The sequence below is a fragment of the Gopherus evgoodei genome, chromosome 3, assembly GCF_007399415.2.
Source record: "Gopherus evgoodei ecotype Sinaloan lineage chromosome 3, rGopEvg1_v1.p, whole genome shotgun sequence".
NCBI classification, from domain to species: Eukaryota; Metazoa; Chordata; order Testudines; family Testudinidae; genus Gopherus; species Gopherus evgoodei.
Window position 1 is genome coordinate 218,321,079 of NC_044324.1, and position 22,629 is coordinate 218,343,707.

At 43.3% G+C, this 22,629-nt stretch overlaps 1 protein-coding gene across 2 annotated transcripts in view; it reads left to right on the top strand.

Annotated features, from left to right (window-relative positions):
- The window catches only part of DTD1 (D-aminoacyl-tRNA deacylase 1), a 96,774-nt gene that overhangs the window by 14,290 nt on the left and 59,855 nt on the right, over positions 1-22,629 (top strand). For both annotated transcript variants that reach the window (XM_030558106.1, XM_030558107.1), the window contains exon 4: positions 2,111-2,208. In XM_030558106.1, the coding sequence (XP_030413966.1) occupies positions 2,111-2,208 (98 nt within the window). The remainder of the gene's footprint in view (positions 1-2,110; positions 2,209-22,629) is intronic.

Below are 22,629 nucleotides of genomic sequence, written 5' to 3' on the forward strand. Positions count from 1 at the left end.
TACATGACACGGGGCTGGGCCATGCGGTACCCTTGGATGGGCTGTTTGTAGGGTGGCCTGCTGAGCAACAGAAACGTGGTATTTCTGCTGAGATTCCAAACGTATGTGCCTGCAACAGGCGTGTGGGGATTAAGCTCACTATTCATAGCAAAACTCAGCTTTTATCTGGGTGAACAAGAAAACAGTCTCAGAACATTTCTTCAGGTGTATTATGCAGTCAGAAATGGGACTTTTCCATCACCTCTGCTGTCTGCTAACGTCTGATGTATCTGATCGATTAGATGTGGCTTAATGCACATCTGTGCTGGGAACACTAATTCAAGGTCAGGGGAAATATTTTCCCTCAGGGTTATTCACCACTTTGCTTTGGAGAATGGAAGAAGCTCTTGTGTTTGGGGAACTTTAACTCATTTTAGTCCATAATTTTGAGGATGCACTTGCTCACAACCAGGTGTTCCCTCAGAGACTGGCTCAGCAGGCACAAAACCTTGGAGTAGCAGATTTTGAGATATGGCTATTTCCTATCTGCTGAAAATCCTTTTCAAGCATTATCCAAAATAGCACAATGTTTATGCACCTGTACAGGTGTTCTTCACGAGAACAATTAAGCTGTGGTAGCGTTGCCATAAGGCAGCGCGTCAGGGATCTGTCCCAGCCTAGGGGTGCGCCCTGCTACTTACGGGGTTCCCAGATACCCGTGTTCACAGGTAGAGGAGCCTGTGGGTAACTGTTCCTCTCTGTCTGTCTGGTATCCTTTTCCCTCTCCCACGAGGCATTACACAACGTTTTTCTCTCTGTGTTGCTACCTGCTGTCTCTACGGCAAGGCTAAAAAGGAGACCGAAGCTCATGGATGAGGAGAGGGAATGTGTTGGGGCTGGCAGCAGAGCAGTCTCAGCCACATAGGAAGAAAAGGAGACAAGAAGAGCACAGGGGGCAGGGTGAGAAACTGGGGATGGAGTAAGCTGAAGAAATATAAAGAGCTGCAGGAGAAATAAAGCAGGGATGAGAAGGAAAAAGAGCAGGCAGAAAAGGACAGGAGAAAACGTGTACACCGCAGCGACTGTTTCGAGACCAAATTTGGTGGGAACTGAAGTGTCCAGGCACCAATCCATGGTGAAGTGGGCACCCTAGGAATAATGTTGGGAACCCTGCTGTAAATAGATAGTGTCAAAAATGCCCAAAACCAAAACAAAACCACCATTTGAGGTAATCCATTGTTGAGCCTTATGGGAGCACCTTGGCCTCTCTGACTCCACCTTGTTGCAAGTTAAGTCACAACCCCTTTTATGCCCTACCGCCCCTGCCTCCTATACCTTTCCAATATGAGCGATGAACCTTCATCCAGCCACCCCGTAAAGCCTGTATGCCACCCTCCATTTTAGCTCCTTATTATGGTTAAATACTGCGTTCTTACCTTTTATCCCCCAAATACAGACCAGAAACATGGCCCTCTACCATCCTGATTTCCTGATATGGTTTCAAAACCAAAAACACATGCTGCATCCTTTCCCTCCGACCGAAAGAACGCTATCTCTTGTCTGCCGTTCTGGTATGAACTAAGAGCCGCCCAGTCTACCCATCCAGCTTCTCCTTCTGTATTGGAAGCTCTGTTATACTTTCAACGTTCACCTAGCTGTGTGAATAGCAGACCCCCTCTATCGTAAGCCACGTCCCTACCTTTTGCCACTTCATGCTATGCATCTATCAGAGGCCACAGACTCCAGAGAGCCCCCATTTACCAAAACAGGCTATGGAGTTATTATTTATCATAGTGCCTTGGAGCCCTAGTAATGGACCAGAACCCCATTCAAACACAGAACAAAAAAATGGGCCCTTCCCCAAATTATAGTGCATTTCATTTTTATTTGATGAAAGCATGAGTGTTTCTGCTCAATTTATTTATAAGCATTTCATTCTAGGAGGTTACTGGGTGCTCAACACTCTTGAAAGTCAGGCGATTTATCTTGGCACCTGCGTGTAGGAATAAAGGCCTATCTTTAACAAACCATTGGAAAAAAAATGTTGACTGCACTTTTTCAATAGTGTGATCCCTCGGTGCGCATCCTTCTGTCAAGAGTCCCGTGACACTTTTTTTCTTTTAATTTTCAGATGGCAAGTTTGGAGCCTACATGCAAGTAAACATCCAGAATGATGGTCCTGTGACTATAGAACTGGAATCCCCTGCTGCCACCGTGGACCCCAAGCAGGCAAGCCATTAGAAGGCTCTAATTCAGAGCGAGGGGAAATGCTTGTAGAGTTCTCAGGGTGGACATGCCCTGCTGACAACTGGGTGGCTTGGGTGGTTTACTTTGTTCTGTATCACACAGTACAGCTGACTTTTGCCATGAGGTCTTAATGCTTTCTGAATTGCCCCTGCAAAGTTAAATAATTTTTCTATAGTTCCGTGGCTCCTTGGAAGCTGCCTACCGTCTTGCTAAAGGTCATTTATGTGTCATACGGAGCAGCATTTATAGTACATTCTTATTCATCATTAAGGCTGCTTTTTAATCATGAGTCATAGATTGGGGGTTTTTTTTCAAATGTATTTATTTGCTTTTTATTTTACAGTCAAGACTTTTGACATTTTGGGGCTATTGTACGTGGGTGGGTGCATGGGGTGATCAACAGGCAAACTAGTTTTTCTGAGAAACTAGAGTGCTTCCAGATTAAAGCCTGAGCAGCATGGGAGGCTAATGAGAAGTAGGGGCAACACTGCTGTGATGCATTGGATCAGACTAGAGAACTGTGAGAATTTAATTCCTCTCGGGTGATGAGGTTTCCCCACCCTCTAGGGTAAAAATAATTATTTGTAGAGTTACGTTGGGTTTTTCAGTTTCATTCTAGAACGACAATTGCTATTGCATATTCGTATCGGTCCTCTTGTATTATGGAACTGACATAGTCTAACGTCTCTGGAATACAAATGGCTGTAATACCTGATGCTTTTTTACTACAGTATACTTATATAATTCTTTCCCTTATCACCATGACGACTGCTTGACTATTCCTAAAAATTGACATAATAAAGCAGCACTCAATCTCAACACATAATAGCATAAGATAAACTGTGATGGACTTGGGTTCATACTGGGTTTCACAAAAGTCATGTACATTTTCCAGGTGTTGATCTTACCTGTATTTCCTTTTTATGGACAGTCTTTTTGCAATAACAGACAATGCTTCTGGAATTGGAAACTGATAAATCCTCAGTCTTTCTTTAATACGTTTTCTTTAAAAAAAACACACCACTTTTCTTTATTCCTGGAGGAGCACATGTAACACTAGATGTCAGTAGAGTTACGTTATTTCAGAGCTTGTGCTTATATACAGTTTTAAAACAAATATCAGAGTAGGTAAATCAGGGATTCTAGATATCCTTGGATACTTTTCAAATGTTATTGGGGGCCTTACAAAAAAGGGAGAATGGAAAAACCCTAAGAGAAGTCTCAGCCGCCGTAGTATCTCTTGAATAGAATTCCTTTAAAATTGCACGATAGAGCTTTAAACAATGGTAATCAGCAAAAAAATTATGTCTAAATTGGATATGAGAGCCCCAAAGGAAGTAGAGAGATGATCAACCAGATAATTCTGGTGATTAATAAAGCTTCCTTCGTTTGCCCCTGCATTGGGTGAGTCTTTGTAGCTACACGGGGTATGTAATGGCAAGTCTGGCTACCTTCCTAAACTACTATATTTTTATGTGTACAGGATACGCTGTGATGGATGTTGGAGATGGTATCTCAAAATATATTAAAGGTTTAATCAATACAAATTCCTGTCATAAACTGAATAAAGTGATCTTGTCTTGAGAAATAATTTATCTTGAGAGCTGACTTTGCTGAAGGCAAATGTGATGACTGCTTTGATTAGGAAGGTGAAGGTAGAAGTTTAATGAAGAACATCAGATAAAAATAAATACAAGGTCCTCTAGTGCTAAATTAACATGTAGAGTATTTGGTATTTCTAATCTGGTATTTCAGAATCACTTTAGTCTCTCTTGCGTACAGTTTCCCATTTCTCTTCAGTTAGGGTTGCTCAAAACTTGTATGGGTGTGTTGCTGCAGTGATACCTATAGACCAAAGGAGTCACCGCTTTGGGACACCTGTAGGGGAAAGATACTTCCAAGTTCACCGTCAAACCTGACACTCCTCCTTTTTATATCTATGGAATGAATGACATTGGGCCATGTTGTAACTGAATGTTAATTCAGCTGCCCATTATATCTAAGCATCGTCAGCTATTCTCCTTTTTGTATAAGTGTGAAAAGTCTGAAGGGCCAGGGGTTAACTGAAGAGTGATAGCAGCAAAGAATCCTGTGGCACCTTATAGACTAACAGACGTTTTAGAGCATGAGCTTTCGTGGGTGAAAGAGTGTGGCTCTCACATGGAGTTTTCATTTCCATTACATGCATCTGAGGAAGTGGGTATTCACCCACGAAAGCTCATGCTCTAAAACGTCTGTTAGTCTATAAGGTGCCACAGGATTCTTTGCTGCTTTTACAGATCCAGACTAACACGGCTACCCTCTGATACTTGAAGAGTGATAGCTCTTCCCTGCCAAAGAAGGTCGTGAAGAGAAGCAATGGGGTAGCTATTTTAAACACAGGTATTGTAATTTGCCTGCCTTGTGATTGCTATCTGATAATTGCATTACCAAGGTAAAAGAACTATTTCCAGGAAGTGCAAGAGAGCAGTTAATTTGAGCCTGTTGCATAGCATGAAGTCCTGATTTATTGTCCTCCACTTTGCCTCTCTAACTCTATAGCCCATGTTACTGAAATTGCAAAACTGGAAGATTTTGTTCCATGTTCTTGGAACTACTCGTAAATTAAGTGTTGTTGAGTGTGCCCCCTCCTTACCTCCAGCCTTTTAGGCTTATTCCTAATCTGCATCTCAATTTGAGACTCAGTTTAATCTTTGTGTTGAACTATAAAACATTTCTAATCTCCAACCTGGATTGTAATGCTGAACAAAACATCTCTTGTGCTAAAACTGTTCTACACTTCAGAGCATTAATGAGACCGTGCATGTTTAGTCTGTTTTTTAGCACACAGGCTGATTTTCCAGCATTACAGACTCTACCTGCAAAAGGCAAGCAGCAGGCTTTTATTTCATGATGAGCTGGGTAATATGTATCCAGTAATATGACTTTCAGATTTTCATTCAATAGCACTTTTAGATTTATACATTCAAATATTTGATTGGAGCATGTTTTACTAACTCTCTCCTTCCCAGTTCAAAATAATTTGGTGCTGCAGTAGCATGTTTATATTTAAATGTATTTTAATACTTATTAGCAATTGTCTTTACTTACAAGATTTTTTTTCTAGATAGAAACTTTTATCTTTCAAATTATTTGTACAAATGCAAACATAATTCTTGACATGTCTCTCAATATGTCATGTCTAGGAAGGGGAAAAGAGATGGACTTTTAAATGACATTGAAAAGCATGTAATATAAAACCTATAGATAGGCTTGGTGGGGTTAGATTTTTATTGATAAATGTCAATCAACGTTGATTTCACCGAACACGCACAAAGAAAAAATATTTCCATCAGTAATAATTGAAATTCATGATAAGCCAAGTAAGAAAAATGCTGCTTGAGAACTTATTAGAATTTGATTTAAGGCTATTTACTGTGTATATTTTGACGTATATGTTGGCAATTTGTGTTTTAATGCTCACAAAGCTTTAACTTTTTGAATCTCAACGTCTACTGTCTTTAAATAATATTGTCTAATGCGCTCATTGTCTGAGCCTCCCATACCTTTCCACAACTGTGAACATTTAAATGGATAAAAATAAAAACTGCTTAAACGTAAACATCACTATCTGTTGAAATAAATAAATAAAACTGAATTTGGCCATGCCTACCTGTAGAGTTAAGTTAAACAGTTACTAGCTGCCTTTGGTACCATTAATATGAAGTGGCTGTTTTTGCCAAGCCATTTCAAAACGTAGTGCCGGCTCTCCCGTGGTTCTTCACAGTCCCATCTTGTCTCCCCTTTTCTTTCACATGCTTATAAAGCCACTGGGAGGGGTTAGTGAAGATATGGGTTCATATGAGTTGTTCTGTTGTCACTGTGCTGATGAACCCCAGCTGTGTAGCCCCAGTGCAGCAAGATACTTAAGCATGTGAGTAGTCCCCCTGGAGAACCATGCTGCATTGGTACTTGCTCCTCATTCTCCTCTGAATTGGCCATAGTAGATTATATCTTTTGCCAGGCCTGGTCTACATAACAGTGTATAGCAATCCCTGCAGAGGCCTCTAGTGTAGACGCAGCTTCTGCTGAAAGAAGGGGTTTTTCTGTCAGTATAACAACACCATACTGATATTATATTATTACGGTAGTTACTACTACTCTTCTGTTGGCACAGCTATGTTGGACTTTGTCATGTAGACCTGGCGTTGGTGTTTGTTTGAGATTGGGATATGGCACATAAATAAAGTCAATACTACGCTTGACACTTACATTTTTCTGATTTGGTACTTTCAGCAGAGTGGTCAAGGATGAAAAAAGCTTAGAGGCTGAACTTCCCCCAATCCTTCTCGTTAGCCCGTTAGATCAGGATTCAGGTACGATAGCCAGACAGTGTGAGGAAGGTCACACTGCTACCATTACCCCAGGTCTGTGGATCGACTACTGCTGTCTACACAGTACAAAGTCCACTCCCGCATCTGGGTTTTTTAATGAACATAAAAAAATATTAAAGTATGATCAGTAAACACATTTCACATGTTTGTTTTGTTTATAAATATATTGTTAGCAAAGCTGAAAAAATCTGTGTCCCAGATTATGCATATCAATTTATAAAAGTCAGAGAATAATAAAGAAAAAATAGATTCTCCTTATTTGGGAAGAGTTTTTCGTGGCTTGAAGTTGATGTATAATTTATGAAATGTAAATATGAGATTAGAAGATGCTCACTCTTGAGGCAAAGCGTGGATTTCTCAGTGCACAGAGCTAAAATTGGAGTGCCCTTATGGAAATTTCATAAGGTCAAAGCTTTGCAGTAGCCCTTTCATACCTAACTTGTTACATACCCTTCTTGTTTTTATTGTTATTAATACAGCTATTGAGGCATTTGCCAGAACTCTTTTGAGTATTTAGCATGAAAGCGTTTTGTTTTTCTTTCATTTTAATCATAGAAATGCAGCCCTAGTTTTTTCTGTCCTAGGGAGATTCTCTGATACTGCAAAGCACATGTGTGAAATCTTTCTTCAATAGTTGATACAATACCTGATGGCACAACATATGAGGCCAGAGCATTAGAACTACAAGAGATCCAAAATCAGTCCCATAAGTTCAAATAAGTAGCTGTTCCAGTTCGGAGGACACAGTGGCAAAGTTCTTATTTCAAATGCGTGGAAATAAATGTCCTGACTGTTCCAGATATTCATGATCTTTGGGAAGGAAATAATTTGGGGTTTGCAGCTGTAATAGGACACTGAGGTTTGGAGAACTGAATCTGTTGTTTACCAGATCTGAGGACCACATCTTACATTAAAAAAACCTGTCAGTAACTCCATGAGGAATTCCATAGGAAACCTTTTTCCTGATGGCTTGTTCAAGTTCCAGTAGCTAATTTGAGAGCTTATCTAAACAGAACAGTCTTTGCCTAATGCAGTATCTGGTTGACTTTGTTCATTTTGAGTGGCCAGTGCCAGTGTCTATCAAGACAAGCATGGGAGGATAGGGAACTTCCAGTATACAATGGACAACATCTAAGATCACACCTTTGTCTGCCTTCCATGCACTAATTAAAAAGTATCCAAGTTGTGGTTGCACACGGACCATTATTCTATTCTCTCTTATTCCAGCATTTAAACAGTGCCTATCACAATAGTACCTGAGCGCATGACAGCTTCTAAAAGTTAGCTTGAATACATTTCTGTTTTTCTCCCTCTCCCGCTCTCTGCGCCATCCTTTTGGTTTGGTTTGTTGTGGGGAAGTGACATGAGATTTTTGTTTTCAATGTGGCGAGGTCTGTGGCCATTCTGATCTCTTGCAGAAGCAAATTCCACAGTTGGTTACCAAGTTATTTCACTTACCGTTTCAAGGTAGGCTGTTTCATTGCTTCTGAGGAACATTGCTGTTGTGGGAGGCATGACTGCAGTGGAGAGAGGTACCTCTCTCCATGGAGAGCCTTGAAGATCAGGATTGAAATCTTGAATGTGACTCTTCCTCCCCTTTGCTGGGGAGCTAGTGAAGCAAGTGAGCTACCAGAGAGAGCAGTTGACTGACCTGTATCGTTAAGGACGGGGGCTGCATTCTGAACTAAATGGAATCTCTTTTCAGGGCTGGTGTCCTAGGTACAGTACATTAAGATAGTGGAACCTGGAGCTCACAAATATATGGACCAGAATGTCTAGGCTGGAGCCAGCAAGAGGAGAAATGAGTTATTTACACAGACTGATAGATGTACACAGTGTTTTTTTTAAAACAAAAATATAGATACCATGAAGCAAAACTCCTGTCCCGAAGAACTTCAAATCTAAGGGTATTCAGCTAACTTCTGCCCTTGGTTAGAGTGGTCCCGCCGGGGTTCAGCCGGTGTAAATGAGAGCACAGTTCAGGCTATTATGCTGTAATTTCATTATTAATCTTCGCGTCTCAACTTTTGAGATGTGTTTGGTTTAGTGAGCCGTAGATTTCCAGATGTGTAATGTAGTGTTATATTTTCTTTGAACTTTTCAGAGCACTTGACTTCTGAAGTGTCACAGATCTGTCAGCCAGCAACCTTGCAGACCTTGGAGTCGTGTTGATTCCAGTTTAATGAGTAGGAAATGGCATCTGGCAACAATACACTTGAGAGAGACCCGCTGAGGAAAATAGCCACTCCCTGGGGACCATTGGCTGGGAAAATCAAGTCTTTCTGACTGTACCTCAGATAGTGTCTAGCCTGCAGTTAAGAGTTGAGTATGAGATAATTAATCTTCGTTGGCCATTAATACCAGACTGGATGAGAGATACCTGTGCAGCCTTGCCCCCAGCACTCGAATGGAATGAAAGAGTCATGTGCTGTGTTAATTAGTACCTCATTGTCAAAACAACTTTCCCTTTTAATAAAACATGTCAAATGTTGCTTGTGAATGGCAGTGAAGACAGACAAATAGTATTTTTTGGCTGCAACTTTGTTGAACTGTAATACAAGAGTTCTCCGAAAAACAACCTGTCCTGGCAGCAGTGAAGGGGACGAGGAGGGGCAGCCACAGCCCCCCACTTTTTCTGTGCTCTAACTGGGCATCCTAACGATCCTTCCATATTCCCAGGCTTGGCAAAGGCCATGGATCCTTGGGAAGCAACAGAGGGTGGATCAAAATGAGGAACACTCCGCCTGCAGCTCTTCGTTTACAAGTGGATCCCTCGTTGACTAGCTAATCCCAGCTCTTGGAAAAAGTGCTGGCCACTAACCAATAACAGCTTCCTCAACAGAGGGATGTCATTTGCCAGCAGTTACTGTCAGTCTCTCATGGGGCTGACCATGCCTCTCTGCTCTACCTGCAATCTGGGCAGACCAGGAAGGACCAGACTCCTTCACCACTTCTCTGGCTTTTATATTTTCTTTCCCTTTCTGCTACTCAAATCTAAGAGCTGAAAACTTTTCCAAACACCCAGTAGCCTCTAAGATGAGCCACTCTGCAGAGGTAATGCCCAATTCAGAAATCAAACCCTTCCCCCACTCATCTGCAAGGAAAGCGTAGCTGTTGGGATTCCTGCAAGGATGCTGTCCTTCCACCCTTTTCAGTGGCTCCCTCTTTCTACAGGCTTCAAACATCTACATCATCTGCCTCTGGTTGCTGGAAAGGATCTTGAATGTTCACATGCTCTCTCTGCCCCTCTCACTTTGTGCAGGCCCCTGGCTTCTATAAGGGAGGATCTCTGCTAATTCATCCTTCTTCCAACCTCCATTGGGGGTCCCCCTCCCTCCATCCCCATATAGCCCAAGTTCCTGCCTCTCCTGTTGCTCAGAGCTTTCCCAAGATGCAGTAGGATGCAGCTGTCTTGAATCTGGTTGGTTTCACTGCTGCTCGTGAGGTTCGAACAGCAGCACTAAAAATGGACCAGACTGTTCTGTTTTCCCTCTGCTGCAGCAGAAGCACTGGAGGTGTGGGCAGATGTAGGAAGACACTCGATTCTTATCTGCAAGATTACTTGAATCATACTGGATGGAATCTCTCTCTCTATCTCTCTACCTTTCTTTCTTTTTTTTTTCTTTTTTTTTAAGTGAAAGCCTAAATTCTGCAAAAGTTGATGGCACTTTAAAAGGGAAAGTTACTATTTACCATGGACGATTGGATTTTTCAGCCTCAGATGCCCTATGTTTTGGAGAATTGAACTCCTGTTACCCCGTAATTGCCACAAAGAAATAATCACAACTGTTGACAGGAGAGAAGAAGTGAAATTTTATGAAATTGCAGTATGTTCATTTTTCTTTTAATAACTATTTTCTTGTTTTGTCTATGTGGCTGTTTAAAAAAACCCAAAACATTCAAAATATTGATTTACAAAAATTAGACCTGTTTATCTGCTACAGAAAGTTGTACCTGGATTCATGCTTATATTTGTGACTGGGCAATTGGAAAGATTTTGCTGATTCAGACTACTGAGGATATAATGCTTCAGTTGTTTTTCATTCCCAATGTTTTATTTCAAAATCTTTCCAGATGACACACTATTGATATTATGTCAATATTGCTTCATGCCATACTTATGAACTCAAGTCCTTGCAGTTCTGTTTGCACTTTTATCAGCCAAAGCCACGGAAATCTCAATTTATAGTCTCCACAGTCTGTCATATTTTATTAGTTCCAAGTAGCTTTTTGACAAGTGGAAAAAATGGTAATATCTGTTTAATAGAATGTTCTGTGCAATTAGGTTAATAAGAGACATTCAGCTTTCTGGTTGCAGTAGAGACTTTCCAGTTTTGCTGAACACTAGTTCATGCTACATGCTCTTCAATGAAATTAAATTCTTTGTATCAAAACATAAAGGGCCATTTTATATCTGAAAACAAACCTCTCTGGAGAATAGACTTGCACATGGAGTTAGCATTGTTTTGTAATGGCTCTTTATCTAAAATGTAATTTTAAAAAAAAGTAAGCTACCAGTAGTTTGGGTAGAATATTCCAGTGTCTAAATATGTGTATTACATTTGTACTGTTCAGCAGAACCAAACTAGTTTGTGCTTCAGTGAGTTGCAAACTGTCAGATCTACACTGAAAACAGACTTTCGGATGAATCAAATTCTGATGCTATGCTCTGGACCAAGCCAGTATGGGCAATGTCATGCTGCTTGTGGGTTGATAGGGGAATTCTATGTAATCTGTCCTGGGTCAGTGCTCAGTAATGTCCTGAAATGGAAGAAGGACACTTTAATACTGCATGCACATCTGGTTGCCTCATCTAAAAATATATATATTGGAATTGGAAAAGGAGCAGAAAAGAGCAACAAAAACAATGAGGGGTATGGATCAGCTTCCATAAGAGGAGAGATTGATAAGACTGGGACTATTCAGATTGGAAAAGAGATGACTGAGGTGGGGATATGATAGAGGTCTATAAAATCATGACTCGTGTGGAGAAAGTAAATAAGGAGTATTATTTACTCCTTCTCATAACACAAGAACTAGGGGTCACCAAATGAAAATAATAGACTGCAGGTTTAAAACAAACAAAAGGAAGTATTTCTTCACACGATGCATGATCAACCTGTGAAACTCTTTGCCAGAGGATGTTGTCAAGGCCAAGACTATAACAGGATTCAAAAAAGAACTAGATAAGTTCATGGAGGATAGGTCCGTCAGTGGATATTAGTCAGGATGGGCAGGGATGCAGAACCATGCTCTGAAGTGTCCCTAGCATCTGTGTGCCAGAAGCTGCGAATGGGCGACAGGGGATGGATCACTTGTAAGAGCTGCCCTCCCTGTCTACCATCACTGCCCCTTGTCCCCGCCTGCCCCTTCTGTGCACACGTGGCCTCGTGACTCAGAGATATGACTTCTCTCAGAGGCAATGGGGTCACCTTCCAGGCCTGCTGAGCGCTTGCAGCGATGTGTGCAGAGCGGAGAGCCAAGTGCGGTACACAAGACTCCCAGAGGATAGATCTCCCCTGCATCACCAGACCCTGGAGTCATGCGCATCTTGGGCACTTTATACAACAGTGATGATAATTGCAAGGCCTGGAGTTGGGGGAGGGAGCTCTACTGCTATTGCTGAGCTTGTTTCTGCCATGTAGGGTATTCCCTTCAGCAATTTAGTTGGGGATTGGTCCTGCTTTGAGCAGGGGGTTGGACTAGATGACCTCCTGAGGTCCCTTCCAACCCTGATATTCTATGATTCTATGATTACCTGTTCTGTTCAGTCCCTCTGAAGTACCTGGCATTGGCCACTTTCAGAAGACAGGATGCTGGACTAGATGGACCATGAGTCTGACCCAGTATGCCCGTTCTTATGAAATAAGTTGGTGTTGCTGATCTTTCTCCTTATGAGTTGTGGAATTTCCATAGTGGATCAGATTGATGGCACACATAGATCAGGTATCCTGACTCTACCGTTATGCAGTATCTGATATTTCAAAGGAAGCTATGCAATAATATGCCTAATGGTTTGCTTTAGTTCTGAAGCATGAGGGGTGGCCCCTCGGGGGGACAGGGTGTGTGGAAAGGGGACAGAGAAATAGGACCTGGGTTGTTGTAGGGGTTTCTGTAACTCTACTCCTGGGAGAATTTTTGTGTGTGTCTTTATTGTTACAGACATACTTCCGACAGGTGTTTTGAAATAAATTAGCAAAAGAATTGAAACTGGCTTGATTAGGTAGTGTTATTTAGACAAATAAAATTTGTAGAATATTGTGCCAGAATTTTTAATTTTTTGGCACTGAATTTTTTATTTTTTTGATGCAGAATTCCCCCAGAAGTACCAAACAGAGCTACCTAAAATGTGCTGGATACATAAGTTAAGAAAAGTTCTAAAAATGTATTAAAGTATATTTTCCATTTAAAACAAACTGATAAATTCAACAAAGGGAGTTAATTTCAGCCCATTACTCTTAGTTGTACCCTAGGGCTCACAGAGAGCACGGGGGAAAGGAAAAGGAACAGCAATCAAAAGCAGAAGGGAGAAGGTAAGAAGTGGAGTGGAAGTTGCCAAGAGAGAGGTGTTGATCACTGATTACTCTCGCCCCTCGCTCCACCGATATGGTCACAAGGTGCCCGTTATCTACCGGGTAATGAGCGTTGGGATAGGGCGGAGGCTCGATCACTGGATGTCCTCGGGAGGGGTGACAAGTGCCCTGAAGGTAGCAATGGGGATAACGCAAACAATGAGTCGCGGGGTTAAAATTGAGGGTTTATTGAATGGGTTACAGGTGAGGATGAGGAACAACTTAATACTAGTTACAACTTGGGCCTACAATATAATACTAGAATAAATAATAAAAATACTGCAATTACAAACAGAAGCTGACCCTGGTACCGCTCTAAGTCCCAGTAGTTATTTAGGTCCTTCCAAGGGTTAGTAAAGGTGCTATTGGTGCTATTATTAAGCATAAATGCAATTACTCGTCTAAGTAAAAAAAATGCAATAAGACGGTTAAAGATTGCCGTGAGACTCCGGCCAATCCCCCTTGCCTTCAAGGTTTCCTGGTTAGTGGGTTTCCCCTAGCAGGAGCCTTGGGGCAGCTGGAATCGGCTTTCGTCTCCGGCTTACAACACGATTACAGGCTCAGGCCATGTCTACATCTAAAATTTTGCAGCGCTGGTTGTTACAGCTGTATTAGTACAGCTGTATAGGGCCAGCGCTGCAGAGTGGCCACACTTACAGCAACCAGCGCTGCAAGTGGTGTTAGATGTGGCCACACTGCAGCGCTGTTGGGCAGCTTCAAGGGGGGTTCCGGGACGAGAGAGCAAACCGGGAAAGGAAACCAGCTTCGCCGCGGTTTGCTCTCTCGGTCCCGGAGCCAGCCAGCAAACCGCAGGGAAGGAGACCTGCTTGCTCGGGGTTCCGGGACCGAGAGAGCAAACCGGGAAAGGAGACCAGCTTCGCCGCGGTTTGCTCTCTCGGTCCCGGAGCCAGCCAGCAACCGCAGGGAAGGAGACCTGCTTGCTCGGGGTTCCGGGACCGAGAGAGCAAACCGGGAACGCCGCGGTTTGCTCTCTCGGTCCCGGAGCCACCCAGCAAACCGCAGGGAAGGAGACCTGCTTGCTCGGGGTTCCGGGACCGAGAGAGCAAACCGGGAACGCCGCGGTTTGCTCTCGCATTTCCGGAGCCACCCAGCAAACCGCAGGGAAGGAGACCTGCTTGCTCGGGGTTCCGGGACTGAGAGAGCAAACCGCGGCGAAGCTGGTTTCCTTTCCCGGTTTGCTCTCTCGGTCCCGGAACCCCGAGCAAGCAGGTCTCCTTCCCTGCGGTTTGCTGGGTGGCTCCGGGACCGAGAGAGCAAACCGCGGCGTTCCCGGTTTGCTCTCTCGGTCCCGGAACCCCGAGCAAGCAGGTCTCCTTCCCTGCGGTTTGCTGGGTGGCTCCGGGAACGCGAGAGCAAACCGCGGCGAAGCTGGTCACCTTTCCCGGTTTGCTCTCTCGGTCCCGGAACCCCGAGCAAGCAGGTCTCCTTCCCTGCGGTTTGCTGGGTGGCTCCGGGACCGAGAGAGCAAACCGGGAAAGGAAACCAGCTTGATTACCAGAGGCTTCCTCCTTCCACGGAGGTCAAGAAAAGCGCTGGTAACTGTCTACATTGGATTACCAGCGCTGGATCACCAGCGCTGGATCCTCTACACCCGAGACAAAACGGGAGTACGGCCAGCGCTGCAAACAGGGAGTTGCAGCGCTGGTGGTGCCCTGCAGATGTGTACACCTTCAAAGTTGCAGCGCTGTAACTCCCTCACCAGCGCTGCAACTTTCTGATGTAGACAAGCCCTCAGTTAGTTAGCAGAATTAGCAGCTAGGCATACTTACACACATAAGCCACAAACGTTTCATTACCACCAGCAGACGGGTAGGCTTCTGAGAACATGGAGCTGAGGGAGACCTCGAGTTGATCAGGCTCGGTTACGGATACAGGTTTCTGCGTTTTCTCCCTGCCCACTGCTTGCACGGTGGGCAATTTATAAGGGTAATGACGTGTTCAGTTTTTTGGCCAGGTTTCTCCTAATTAGGAGATTTACAAATGTCTCGTTACCACCCTCATGGGGGGGGCTGTCAGGAACTTGCTGACCACAAAATTTGCCTAGCCCCAACGGTTACTTTCAGGGAAATGCTTCTCGCTTGAGAGTACGTGCATGCTCGTTTCCTGAACATGGAGGCCAGGGCAAAAGCTACCTAGGGCTGTGAGACTAACAAGAGGAAGCAGAACTCGAGTAGAATTCTAGCATTTTTCCAAAGGACAATGATGGAGCAGCTGAGTTTTTTAAGTTACAAGTGTCTCAATGTGGTGTATGTTCGTTCTCTGAAAGGGAACATGTCTGGGCTCTACGCACCTAACTGCTTTTGACAGTGCTTTTAACTTTCAAAGAGTTAAACAATTAGATTAAAGCCTCAAAACTAGGGATTTTATTTTTGACCACTATATAATTTGTATAAAGTAGATGACTTATGTTTTGTTTTATAAAGTGAAGTCAGTGTGTTGGTCTTCGGTTCTGAACTGCTTTCACAAGCTAAATCAAACAAGCCAGGCACTGTCAGAGTAAATTATTCTTTTATGTTACTGTCTGGTGCCTTTTTAAAAAATAAAAGGCAATTCGATTCAAGATCAAACTTTTCACAAAGGTCTGAAAGATTAATAGTGTCCCTAGTAATTCTTAAGATGCAAACACAGGTACTAATTCTTTTTTTAAGTCCCTTGATAATTGTTTCCCTTTATTTAAAAGCCATTGATGTCCTTTCTACCACTGAAATAGAACGCTGCATTGTTTCAATATTTTTAAAAAACAAAGCCAAATTTAGTAAATGAAGTTGTTAAAAAAGAATGAGCTCCCATGATACATTTATGAAAAGCAAGGTTCGGGTAAAGATATTAACATAGATTATTTACTATAGCTCAGATCTAAGCATTCTGAGTAGTTTTTTTCTGGCTAGCACCACAAAACTTCCAATCAGAAAGTGTTCTAAGCCTGTCCCAGTTGATCTGCTGGGAGGCTTTAAAAATTGATGTTAAATCTCATTGAGCTTGCCAAAAGTAAACACAAAATGCATTAGAAAGTTATTTTGCAAAAGGATAAAAACAAACCTCAACATTTATTGAAAAAGCTGTGAGAATTAAACACACGCACACCACCAGAAAGCAAAGTTCTCAAAGATCTGTTGTAATTCACTTCTGCTGTCACCCGAGTATCAGACTCCAAAGGCCCATCAAGTAAGGCCAAGGGAAAAACTGGAATGGAAGCTGCTTGGAGTCTCCAGAGTCCACTTTGTACTTCATTTGCCAATACCGTGTCCTACTTCAGTCAAATCGCACACTTTAAACAGCACCCTGGGATATTTGGTTCTAGCTTTGTCTCATTTTGTGGGGGAGTCATCCCAGTCTGGGTCAGTGCTCAGAAGACAGAGTTATGCCTATAAGACATTGCTGACAATGTTATTCTTCATCATTGGAAGGCAGACGACATTACAGCCTTTGTAGAAACCAGCATATATGCTATGACTTTATTTAATACATGTTCTTTAGAATAAATTGCAAAACCCTGAGAAATCTGTTCATCCGACAACACTGGCCTGGTGGCAAAAAACCTATCACTGAAATTCCAATGCTAAGTACAAGCAATCTTGAATAGTGTGCTCAATTTTGATCACTTAATTTAAAAAAGGATACAGCAGAAATCAAAGAAGCCCAGAAAGGTCATGGAGAGACTTCCATATGGAGGAGAGTGTATTTTATTTGTGTAGATAACGAATAGGTAGCAGCATGCTGGAATTGAATAAAATAATTGGTCTTTGGAAGATTAGTCAGATACTCCTATTTACCTTGTTGCACAATCCTAGAGCATGGTAACATCCAGCAAAATTAAAAGGCAGCACACTGAAAACTGACAAAAGGCGATTCACAGTTTAATTTCATAAAAATGCGGAATTCATTGCCACAAGATATTGAGGCAAAGTACTGAGAATGATTATAAAAAGATGGAAAAGTTATCTGAATACCCAATATATCGTCTACAGCTACAGCTGGCTAGGACTAGAATGTGTAAGAACCCCCCCCCCACACCCCAGATACTCACATCTCTCCCCCTCAGAGGCCAGCTGCAGGGCTCCCCCACGCTCTAAAGTCCAGAGATCCAGAATGAGAAACAGCCTGATGCTGGGTCCCCAGCTTGCATGGAGTTTCTTGCCTGCCACAGTCTCCTTCATTCAGGGCATGCTGGGAACTGCAAATGCCAGGAACCCTCCAATTCCCTCCTCCTCCCCGCTGGCCTTGTCTTCTATATGTGAGCTGGGCTCTGCTGGGTCCAGCGGACCCTAGTGGTGGCCAACATCTTTGCAGTCCATTTCTGTGAGGCGGTGGGGGGGAGGAAATTCTCCATTAATTTCTGCAAAATTCTGCATTGCGCAATGGTGCAGAATTACCCCAGGAGTAATTCAGCTAATAATTTTTTAAAAATGCTGTTTTTGTGGATTGTTAATTTAATTTGGATTTCTAGCCAAATAGAGCTTGACACAAATCACCTATAAAAATCTAGTAAATAACAGAAAATGATGAATGATGCAATTAACATAATAAAAAATGTAAAAATTAAGAATGTGAATAAGTGTAAATTAAGCTGTGTAACTGCTTAAATCAGCAGTTCCCAGATTGTGGTTCGTGGCCCAAAATGGGGTCATGCCATCAGCAGATGGGATCTTGGGTCCAACAGGCCAGATTCAGCCTATGAGAGGATGTCACCTAATCTACAAAATGCACAGGCATCTAAGGTCACATTGTGCAGAGGCTGCCATTTTGTAGATCAAAATGGCAGACTTCTTGTAGTGTGACCTCACATGTACTGGGTGTGCAAGGCCAAGTTGTGCAGCTATTTTGTAAAATGGTGGCCTCCTGGAGTGGTGTTTGTGGAGCAGGTCTGGACATGTTGGCTGAGCGGAGGTGGGTGTGCAGATGCTGTTCTGTCATTTGCACCATCTGGCTGTGCAAGCATCCAGTTGAGAGACTTGAATCCAGAAAATCCTTATCTCTGGGCAACAGCCTTATCAACAGAGCATCCTCTCTGCTGGGGCTGGTAGGAGCCTGTGTTAGCCGTTTTTGAGATAGGAACCTGCAGTGGCTTGTAAGCTCCTTAAGGCAGGGCCCATATCTTGTTTTATGCCACCATGAGTACCCTATTAGCACTTGATAAAGAATCCTTGTGAGTAACAGTGTCTGCACTGCCCTAGGATCATCACAGAGGGGCTTCCTGAGTTCTGGCCTTATTTGCTTACCTCTGAATTCCTTTTTCTGATTTGTGATAACAGGCATGATGGACTCATTTTATGCAGAGTTTGTGCTTCAGCCTGCAGCAGTGAGTCTAGTGATGAACTTATGAACAAAAATGAGAGTGCAAGAAACGTGCTTGCAGGTCTGATGAGACTTTCTTTGAGTATGACATCACCAGTGTGTTTCTGTCAAGAATGAAGAAAAGCCAAAATGCCTCCTGTCACACAGAGTTATCTAGTAAAAGCATGATGCCTAATAAACTTAAACAACGTTTGGAAACCCTTCAGAAGGGTCATTTTTCCAGCACCGGAAAGAAGAATTTTTGCAGCACCAAGTGCAATTCAGGAGCGCTATATCCGACTCTGACCGTGCTCCAAAGGCATCATTTGAGGTGAGTTACTGCATTGCGTAGGCCAAGAGCCCTCACACAATTGGAGACGCTTTGTTTTTACCAGCTCCAGTTGATACGCGGAAGGTAATGTGTGGGGAAACCAAGGCCAACAGACTTAAAGCCATACCACTCTCCAACAACACAGTGAAGCGGTGGATTGAGCTGATAGCGGCAGATTAGGAAAACACACTGGTGGAGCGGTCTGAAAAACATGGATGCTTTTGCTCTTCAAGTTGATGTGAGCACTGAGGGCATGATGCACGTTTCCTGGTTGAAATACACATGGGAGTGTGCAGTTCTCAAAGATATTCTGTTCTGACTCCTTCTTCCTGGGCACTAGACTGCCCAAGGAATGTTCAGTGTGCCACATGCAAGACAAAAATATCCCATGTGATCGTATGGTGGGCTTTTGCACAGATGGAGCTCCGTCTACAGCAGGCCACAAAGCAGGTCAAGCTGTCTTGGTAAAGAAAGTTGCTCCATGTGTTGTTTGGACTCTCTGCATGTTTCACAGAGAACAACTGAGTCCAGACCTAGGTGAAGTTTTACAGCAGGTCTCATCTATTATGAACCACAACAAGACTCAGCCTGTTCGCCCATTTGTTTGTATGAACTGTATGAAGACGTGGGGTCCAATTATGACGTGTTGTTGTTCCATGCTGACTCATTGGCTCTCAAGGGGGAACAACACGGGCAAATTTTTTGAACTGAGAGATGAGCTGCATGCCTATGCAATGGACTGCAAAAAGTGAATTTGTTGATTTTCTGTGTGACCAAAGGATGATGTGCCTTCTTGCCTGTGCCACAGACATATTTGGGAAACTGAAGGAATTGAATACAGGTCTGCATGGAAAGAATACCTGTGTCCTTCAGCGAGTGATCAACTCACAGGATTCTTGAAGCAAATTGTTTTCTGGAAGAATAATCTATTGAAGAAAAACTATGAATCCTTCCTACAGCTTCGCAAGTTCCTGGCTGACAATGAAATTATTTACCTTCCCGCACAGGTAGTGGCTGAGCATCTCAGCCAGATGGAGGAACAGTTTGCATCCTTTTTCCCCGACTTGGACATGACAAAATGTAATTGGGTGCAAAGCTCCTTTGGGTGCAAGCCTGAGGCCATGAATTTGCCAGCAGCTGAAACTGAACAGCTCATTGACATTTCATAAGAACATAAGAATGGCCATACTGGGTCAGACCAAAGGTCCATCTAGCCCAGTATCCTGTCTACCGACAGTGGCCAATGCCAGGTGCCCCAGAGGGAGTGAACAAAACAAGGAATCATCAGGTGATCCATCCCCTGTCACCCATTCCCAGCTTCTGGCAAACAGAGGCTAGGGATGCCATCCCTGCCCATCCTGGTTAATAGCCATTGATGGACCTATCCTCTTTGAACTTACCTAGTTCTTTTTTGAACCCTGTTGTAGTCTCTGTGATCGATTCTTTCAGGGAACATGTGCTCAGCTTTCTCTCCCGGAGTTCTGGTTCAATGTCAAGAATGAATATCAACACGCGCCTTGAAACTGATGGTGCCATTCGCGAGCACATATTTGTGTGAAGCTGGATTCAGCACCCTTGTGTCCATCAAGTCTCAGTATCAATCTACTGTTGATGTCACATCGGAGATTAGATGTGTAATTTCTCCCACACCACCGGACTTCGAGAAGCTGTGTTGCAACATGCAAGCCCATGTGTCACGGTAATGGCATTAAATAACATACTTAATGTGTAAATTTGTTGGTCACTTTGTTGCTGTCTGGGGTCACCTGAAACAGTCTCCAAATGGGGTCATGCAGGCAGAAAGTTTGGAAACCCCTGGATTAAATAAATGCGTAGCTGGAGTATCCCCCTGATTAGCAAAAGGAAGCACCAAATTTAGTGGTAACTAAATGTGCAACTATTTCTAGTTGCAAATCAACATTTTTTAATAGGTTGATTCTCATTGGTTGAGAAATCTCTCAACTTTCTTTAGCATTTGTACTTTTTAGTTATTTTCCTAAACACAAATTAATGATTTCCTGCTTGCTGATTTAAGTGATGAAAATTGGTGATGTAAATCACTTCAGTTTAAATCAATCCATCATATGGTAAAGTATGGTAATGTCAGGATCTGAACAAGGGCAGTTGGGAGCAAGGGTCAGAGCAGGGCCAAACCTGAGGCTGGGACTAGCAGAGACGTTCGTAGTCAGCTTCCAGGTTAGGGTCAATATCAAGGGTCAGAATTCGAACCAGGTTTCTGGGTCAGGAGGCAAAGTCCAAATCAAGCTGAGGTCAAAACCACGAGTCCAAGAGCTCACGGCAGCTACAGGAAATCAGCACTCTTGCCTGGATACTTCCTGGAATGCCCCTTTGGTTTACCCAGCGTGGGGAGCCAATCAGGAGCCATGAGGCTCTTGCCTGTAAGACCCCCAAGGTGGGACTTCCCATGGTCTCTGTCCACAGCGGGTCATGAGTAGCACATGAGGCGCACAAACTGGTTGCGGCTGCCACTGGGTAGCAGCCTGGAGATGTCTGCTGCCTGGCATCTCTGCAGGCCTGTGTTCTAGACCTGCTGGGCCTTATAGCTAGACCTGATCCAGTGGTATGAAGAGATACAAAATAATCCTGGTGCTTGAGGAGGTCACACTTGATATTTGGTTGGTGAAATGTCGTTACAGAACACAACTAGTTTTGGATGTGTGCCCTGTTTCTTAACAGTCTGCCCTGCATTTGGCATTCATGGTCATGAGCCACTGTAGACAACCTGACACACACTCTCTTGACTTCTGCAGCAAAGCTGTTGCCGGGGAGCTGGTGACCATGTTGTCCAGATAGTGCTATCCAGCACATGGACTCCTATCTGACAAGGTTTGGCAATGAGGGTTGTTAAACTCTTTGTGACTATTGGGGGTGGGGGGCAGAACCCACCAAACGAGAGGGAGGAGAGTGATGGTGACTGATTCTCAAGATCAAGTGGCTAGTGCTTGAGGCTGGGCAGACACGGATATGGAGGCTGAATTCTGGGTGATGTGGGAACCCACAAATAACCCTTCTGTGGTGTTCAGTAAAGACCGGAAGAGGATGAAATTAAGAAATTATCTGTCTACAGGCTCTGTTTTAATGGGCTGTCATAGTAAAAAAGTAGGCAAAGGAGGAGTTCCCCAGGCACCAGAGATTGCTGAATAAATGTAATTTTGTGTGTGTGTTAGGGAGTAGAGGGTCAGGAAGAGCAGGAAATTTTGTGTGTGTGTGTGTGTATATATATATTTCAAGAGGCCTTGGCTGCTGAGACAAGAGAGAGCCATTTCAGAGGCCTTGGCTGCTGAGACAAGAGAGAGCCATTTCAGGCAGAATTTGGCAATACGGACTAGCTTCTGTTTGCTTATTAAGCTCCACTTTTCCTGCAGGTGTGAAGGAATACTAAATAAGAAGATGCAGAGTTGGAGTGAGTTACTGGTAGAGGGGATGGGTGGATAGGGAGATGATTCGATATACACCTCTACCTCAATATAATGCTGTCCTTGGGAGCCAAAAAACCTTATAGCGTTATAGATGAAACCGCGTTATGTCGAACTTGCTTTGATCCGCCGGAGTGTGCAGCCCCGCCCCCCCCCAGAGTGCTACCTTACTGCGTTATATCTGAATTCGTGTTATATTGGGTCGCATTATATCAGGCTAGAGGTGTACTTCAGCTTTAGGAGAAAAGCAGCCCTGTTGTTGTTCTCTTGACGTGGGCCTATCCTATCCAGATGAAGTTGCTTTCCATTAAAGAAGCAATTCTAATGCAGCAATTACCTTTTGTATTTGGTTTTAACAGCTGGTGCCCATCAAATCAATGCCTGCTTCTCATCAG